Source organism: Cynara cardunculus (genome assembly GCF_001531365.2).
Source record: "Cynara cardunculus var. scolymus isolate 2C chromosome LG 2, CcrdV1, whole genome shotgun sequence".
In the NCBI taxonomy this organism is placed as follows: Eukaryota; Viridiplantae; Streptophyta; class Magnoliopsida; order Asterales; family Asteraceae; genus Cynara; species Cynara cardunculus.
This window is the reverse complement of record NC_037529.1, coordinates 50911514-50919382: the sequence shown is the minus strand read 5'-3', so window position 1 is coordinate 50919382 and position 7869 is coordinate 50911514. Positions and strand designations below refer to the sequence as shown.

Sequence of the window (7869 nt, the reverse complement as noted above, 5' to 3'; positions counted from 1 at the left end):
CGTGAATACAACATTTTATCCCAACAGAAGAAACCGAATACGTAACAAAAATAAAATCACAATAACTATACGTGTAAGCATTTTGTTTGGGTAACCCAATCCCTAATTTTCATATAACCATAGGAATGAAATTTGTAATTTACTCTTAAGTTAAGTTTTACAAGATCACCCATTAGACCATCTCCAATAAATAGGAGATGTAGGCAAATAGTCATTTTATAAAATGACTTTAACTTTTTTAGCTACTTTATAAAGCCCTTTATTAAAATAGCCAAAGTTTAAAAAAAAATTATGCAAAAAAGAATTTTCCGGATGAAGTTTTTTTCCAGGAAAAAAGCAAAAAATAACTTAAAATAGAGCTTTACGCAAAAATAGCGGAGCTTGCAAAAAAAAAAAAAGGGACTTCACGCAAAAAAAAAATCCATATTCTAAACTCTTTCTTTAATTTATTTTTTTTCTCTAAAAATAAAATTTATGCAAAAAATCTTTTTCTATATAATTCTTTTTTGTAAATTTTAACTATTTGAGAAAAAGATTTCTATAATGACTAAAAATAAAAATCATTTTATAAAATGTCTATTTACATAAAATTTCCCCCAATAAATGCATCAAAAATCCGGTTACACCTGTTTTCACGCCTAGTCCTCTCTAGTTAATTTACTACTTTTTGCAACTTTTTAGTATTATGAACAATAAAACATCAAATTTAGTACAATAATTTTTTTGTCAAGATTTTGATATTTTCAGAATATGATTCGATTAAATATTTATGTACTGTTACTTTATTTTATTGTTTAATATTTTATATTATAGTAATAATTAGTTTTGAACTATACTGGATATAATAACAAAATTTAATAAACTATCGTGAAAATATAAAATATATGGTAAAGTTTGCGAAGTTTAGTAAATATAGAAGCAATATTAAAAATTAAAATAAGTAAAAATAATTTTGAAATAACTTTTTACAATGCATGAGTACTATGATGCATTAAAAACAAGAATAGATTGTGTTTTTCACCCCGATGGTTTATTAAAAGTTGTAGATTCCTTTTATGTAATTTAAAATATATGGTTTTTGTTCCCCATAATTTGTAATTCATATTTACTTTCGTCCTTATGATTTACAATTTTATGTTGTTTGAGTTTCTATGGTTTGCAATTCTTTACTGTTTAGTATCTTATATTTAAATGTAGGAATTAGTATAATAATAAAAATAGTAATACATTATAAACTATAGAGACAAAAATCACAACTTTTAAACTATAAAAGTAAAAATCGAAATTATTAACAAATATATAGATAAAATCGTAATGTACTCTAAAAACAATTTGCTATTTTGTATTATTTTTCACATTAAATTTTAATTTGATAATTTGCTTTTAATAAGTAAAAATATATACAAGTGGTCTTCAGGTGGTCGTTGAGTGAAACAAAATAGTGACTTGAAAGCAACAGTGAGAATTGACATAAACAAAATCACATACTGTCCACCTCAAATTTTGGATACAAAAACATCATGGGCCCACTAACACCCCACCTTTAGAAACATAAACATCAAACTAAAGACAAAATCCCATGAATCACTCCAAGATTTTGCCCCAATTCTTCAACATTTTCACCTCCTTTTTGCTACTTTTAATGATCTCCCATCCATCTCAAAAATCATACCAAGAGCAAAAGAAAATCAAAGGAACCCATATGAACATGTTTATATTTCAACTTCTTACTTTATGTCACATAATGAAACCATGCCTTTCTCTATGCTTGCTAACTAAACATAGACTTTTTTCCATCACCTATAGCTGTTATTGTTGTTGTTATTGTTTGGCCGAGTCAACAACGTAAGAATCTCTGAAAACGGAGGCCGTTTTGAAGGGATATTGTTCCAGCATTTGTTCATTAGAGATCTGAGGTTTTGAGGGCAGTCTTTTGGGACGTCGGGTCTGAGCCCACAAGCAGCAATCCCAACAGCTGCTTGAACCGGTGAGAGTGCTGCATATGCTGCCTCCCCGCTCACCATCTCCCATACCACCATTCCAAAACTAAACACATTGCTCATCCACGTCTCTGTGACGGTTTCTGGATCACCAGCAATGATCTGCACGTAAACAAGAAAATGAAGATGGGACTCACAAAAGTTTTCAATACAACAAGATCGGGTTTATAGGACGCTATAAATATCTAATAAACTACTTTATAGAACTTACATTTATAAAATCCAAACAATTGTATATCCTATGTAAAAGTGTTGCAACAAGTTTATAAGATGTTTTTGGGCGTCTTGAATAGTTTTTAGGTCAGTTAAAGTGTTTTATTGGACAATTTTTGAAATAATATCATATAAAAAAATTAATAGGGCGTTTTATTTAAAAATGTCTTAAAAAACTTGTTAAAATATCCTATAAACTTATTGCAACACTTTTACACAGGGGTGCATATCTTTTTTGTCCTATAAAATCAGTTTGTTAGGACACTTGGAGATTTTTGGAGTCCTACAAATCCGATCTTGTTGTAGTGTGTATAGTCGGGTGAATTGTGTCAAATCAAAGTGAATCTAGCACCGTTACTTCCACCTACCATGATGACAATAGTTCTTGAAGTTTATTAGAAATTAATTTCATGGAACTTGAATAGTAATAAGATGATGGATTTGGTACAAAATTTAAAAGTGAAATGATGCAAGTGGTTCAATAAAGCCAAAAGTTGAGCAAGATAATCATGGAACATGCTCACCAGATGATGCCGAAGTTTTATAAAGTTGTACATGGTTCATTTGGTAGGGCTAATAACTTTTCCTTTTCTTTTATCTCACTTATGTATTTTGTGGACTTTTCTTATGTTGCAAAACTCTAGGATACAAGACAATATATAGCTTGTATCAGGTCACTATTGTTGGCCAATTTTAAATATTCCTCATGGGTCAGAAATAAATTAAATAAGACCCAACTTAAGCGCCATAGGCCGTGGTTTATAAGTGTTCATTATACATGGAGAAGAGAATTCAAAGAAAAACAGTTGCTCTACTTTTTGTACTTGGCGGGTCGTTTCATTATGACCATGGGTGTACATGCCAACTTTAGCACACTTCAGCTAATCTCATGGGACCCTGAATCGGCTGAAAAAACCTCCGGCCCAGGGGGATTCAAACTGGTGACCAATAGGAGAACAAACTCAAACTTGACCAGTTAAGCCAGCCACAAAGGCATAGTTGGTTTGGTTAATGCACAAGAAAACGAACTGCCATACCTCATGAATAAACCAAACAATATAGTTGTGGTCCAAATAGATATATGTTTCCTAATTGTAAAAACGGGATCTAGAAAAATGAAAATTTTAATCGAATGAAAAAGATGGAGCATAATGTTGGATTTAAACCTGACCTAAACGTGAAACAATTATACGACTTTGCAACTATAGGAGATGGTTATGATAGTTAAGGTCTACATTTGACAGTATTACTGTCGTACCCTTTTGTTGCCTTGTTTTCTTCGTGGAAGACGGTAATACCTGTCTCTTGAGACAGAAAAAAGGTCTGCCTACAGACCCTACTTGCAGGTGGGATATACAGAGTTTGTTTGGTTTGATAACAATCATATCTCTTAAATCCATGCTCATCAAGGGCATTTTCAATAAATGACTTTTGGACCAGTACATTGCCACATCAAGTAGCAAAAAACCGTTTTACACCATTGTGTGTGAAAAAAAAGCGCCCTTTTTGTGGACCCCAATGCCATATTAACAGATGATTCACCGACTCCTTTACTGTAATTTTTACTTATATGGGTTTATAAAATGTGTAGGAAAAGTGAAATCTGGCATGGCGAGTATGAACCAATAAAACAAACAGGTTGAGCTAACACCGTAATGGGTTAAAGAGAACTAACCTCAGGAGCAAGCCAGCGATAGCCATCAGTTTCATAATCCATAGCCTCTCCAACACTCTTGCAAGCAGAAACTATACCCATATCCCCTAAGCATGCATTCCCATTTTTATCCAATAAAATCCTCTGCGTATTAAGATCTCTATAAGCGACACCATGATCGTTCATGAACTTAATTCCTTCCGCCACATCTGCAGCAATCCTTATCATCTCTTTTGTTTGGATCTTTTTGTTTTTCAGCATAATTCGATCATGAACTGATCCACCCTCCATCAACTTAGTCACAACACATAAACCATGAACATCATCGATGCATACACCATAAAATTGCAAAATGTTCTTGTGCCCACAACTCATCAACTCTAAAAGATCTTTTCGGATCTCGAATTCATATGAATTCCCCTTTTCACACCCTTTTAGCTTCTCAATCCCAACCTTTTTACCTTTATATGTTCCTTTAAATATATTGACTCCAATCTGATCAATGAACTCTAAACTATCGGGATTTAATAACCATTTCTTAATCTCATCAGCCCCAGATTGAACAGTTTGCCATTCGTCAACTGATATTATTATCGACGAACTGGATAAAGGCAATTGAAGTTTCACCTTTGATGAACTCGAACTTAAATTTTCAATCCCATTTCTGTAACTTTGCTCATTGGAATCGTCTTCAATCTCTCCAAACTCCCTCCCTTTCGTACCCTCTTCTTGACAACCACAAAGCCCAAATGGGAGCTTCATAGCACTTGATTTAACCGGCTTTTTCAAAGCTGATTTCAATGCATTTTCAATCTGCGATTTGAACAGTTTCTCTTGCGCTGATTGTACCAAAAGAAGAATGACTCCCAATGTGAACCCTTTCTTCTCAAAGATCTGTATCTTCTTGCAACAAATTGAAGCACTATCGAGTGATCCTGACATGGCTGGCCATGAAAGCGATGAATTACAAGCAAATGTGAGCTTCAAAACAGACCCTTGAACTTCATCATCTGAAACTTCTTGTATCATAATAGCTGGGTGGTCATCCGCAGATGCTTGTTCTATCAATCTAACATGCAAAAACACATCCTTCATTTCGAAGCCTGCTTGTGCATAACTGCGAATACATCATCAACAACATAAATTTAGCAAAAACCCATATAAAATTCCAAAAGTTCCAAGAAAGATCGAACTACTTTTCTAACTGCTGGGAACGTCTGAGATCCATATCAATTTACAACTTCACTTAATTTTCAAACGATTGGAGATGAACAAATTTATAGTTTTTTCTTTTTTCATTTACTAATCAGATTTAGCAAAAATGAAAGTTTAAAAGGTAAAAAAATCACGGGTTTCATGGGAATTTAACCAAAATCCCAATTTATAAACCCTAAGGTTAAATATATGTTGATAGAGCAAAGACCTGAGAGGTAAAGAATCATAATGCTTTCGAATATTGGATACGAGCTTCTCCGGGAGTTGACTTCCGGGATAAAGCTGAGTCAAATTCCGAACGACGCTTCCCCAGACATGTTTCCGGCAAGTATCGATCCGGGTCGGATTCGAGTCTCGAGCCGGGTCAAGATTCAAGGAGTTCTTGAGAGAGGCAATGGCTTCCGAGACATTTCGACTCAGTTTCTGAAACTTCTTCTGCATCATGGAACTGTCTTTAAGAGAACCACCAGCGGAGGCCGAAGGGGAGGAAGAAGATGAAGACGTATCAACGGCGGCGGCTGCTGAAGATTCCGATCTGTCGCCGGTTCGCATGAGCCCTTGCTCCACCATGTCCTCATCGGTGCTCGTACGGCTAGACCAGCATTCAAGAGCAGCTGCCATGGCCGATTAAACTTAGTTGGTCCCAAATTTTAACAAAAATGTATCAAGTTTATCCAAATGAAACAAGTTTGTTAACTGGGGTCTGGCTATTATGGTTCTCAGATTAGTCGTTCACATTTTGATTCTGACATGAAGAAAGAGAGAGTGAAAGTGGGTAATTATGTTAATTTTTGGGAAGGTGAGGTAAATATGCACGGTTAGAGTTTGAGTGGTTATGCTTGAATACTTACCCGATAATCATTTATCGATAATATTTAATAGAAAAATTTGTATTAAAATGAAACAAACTTTCACCTAATTATTATTTTGGGAACTAATTTTCAAAATCGTTATTTTGGAGAACCAATTCGTATCTGATTCCTATTTTGGGAACCAACTTGCAAAATAATTATATAAAAATAACTAAAATTCATTTTTTCCAAAAATTAATGCAATAAAATTTATTTTTCATTTCAAATTTCGTTTTCTTTTAATTCAGATATCAAATTGAACATTTTTTTAAAAAAAATCTAAATTACCATAATAAATTTTTTTTACTAATGCAAAAAAATCAATTTAATAGAAAAAAAATTAATTGATGCAATAAAAAATAAATATTAAATCTCATATTCAAGATTTTTATATCTAACCAATTGCATCAATTAATTTTTGTCTATTAAATTGATTTTTTTGCATTAGTAAAAAATAATTTTTACTGTGATAATTTGGATTTTTTTTAAATGTTCAATTTGATATCTGAATTAAATAAAAACGAGATTTGAAATGAAAAATAAATTTTATTGCATTAATTTTTGGAAAAAAACGAATTTTAGTTATTTATCTATAATTATTTTGCAAGTTGGTTCTTTAAAATAGAAATCAGGTGCAAATTGGTTTCCCAAAATGACGACTTTGAAAGTTGATTCCCCAAAATAGGAATCAGGTGCAAGTTGGTTCCCCAAAATGACGATTTTGAAAGTTGGTTCCCCAAAATAGGAATCAGGTGCAAGTTGGTTCCCCAAAATAGGAATCAGGTGTAAGTTGGTTCTCCAAAATAGGAATAAGGTGCAAGTTGGTTCCCCAAAATGACGATTTTGAAAGTTGGTTCCCCAAAATAGGAATCAGGTCCAAGTTGGTTCCCCAAAATGACGATTTTGAAAGTTGGTTCTGCAAAATAGGAATTAGGTGAAAATTGGTTCCATTTTGGTGCAATTTTTCCTATTTAATATTATCGTTTACTTACGGGTAAGATTTGAGTTCACCAAAACAATATTTTATGTAATAATTTACCCGGTAAGCGTTAACCTTGGTAAGAATCATTGTCATTACTTACCAAGTAAGATTCTCGGTCCTTGTTTTCGCTCTTACCAAGTAAGATTCTTGGTCTTTGTCATAGTCATCCGCTTAGGTAATGTGACTTGGTAAGCGCTTACTCAGGTAAGCATTTGGTAAACGGCCCCTAAACCATCTTTGGTAACAAGTAATTGGTTGATCGGAGGGTTAGCTTGCTTAGCCTATTATCGACAAATTAATTGATAACAGGTAATTATTTGTTGGTTGATAAATAAATTAAATCTGAAACAAATTAGTTTATAAACATGTAAAATATCAAAAAGACTACCTTGAAAAAATTGTGTTTTATAAATATTTTATACTTCAAATAAAATTTTCTAATAATATAATATGTTAATTAATACAAATAAGATAATATATTACGCTCTTCAAGTGTATTTGTTCCTTCCTTCTTCCTTATCATGGCAAGTCTTTGTAAAATAACTCCAAACCGTAAGCACGACGACCCAATTGCAAGAGATTATCATAAGAAAGATCAATATCAGAATCTTTTCAAATCGAATTGTATCCGAACCGAGGACGAGTTTTTGTAGTTAGCTCACCCTTGCGGTATCGCAACCCTTTGTCAAGACCAATTCTAACCTGTTCAGGACGCACATACCAAGGGACAGCCTCAGAAACCTAGGAGAGCTGTCGACTCCAACTATCGTCCATATACGATCCATACTCCATCGAAAACCTATTTTATAGCATAGACGCTTAAATAATATAACATTCAATTGAAAAAATTTAAAATTGATTATTATATTTACTGTAAATTTTGAATTTGGTAAAAAAATTGTTTTGGAAAAATCTACATTATCTATTATTTTAAATAATCTTTACATATAATAT

At 32.9% G+C, this 7869-nt stretch overlaps 1 protein-coding gene across 1 annotated transcript; it reads right to left on the bottom strand.

Moving 5' to 3' along the window:
- Positions 1-1688: 1688 nt before the first annotated feature.
- Positions 1689-5784, bottom strand: LOC112507495 (serine/threonine-protein kinase STY46-like). The gene is made up of 3 exons (XM_025112109.1): positions 5291-5784; positions 3889-4984; positions 1689-2102 (listed from the first exon to the last, which is right to left on the bottom strand). Exons 1-3 carry the CDS (start codon positions 5701-5703, stop codon positions 1797-1799), a joined length of 1815 nt encoding a protein of 604 aa, XP_024967877.1. The 5' UTR covers positions 5704-5784; the 3' UTR covers positions 1689-1796.
- Between the last annotated feature and the right edge of the window lie 2085 nt (positions 5785-7869).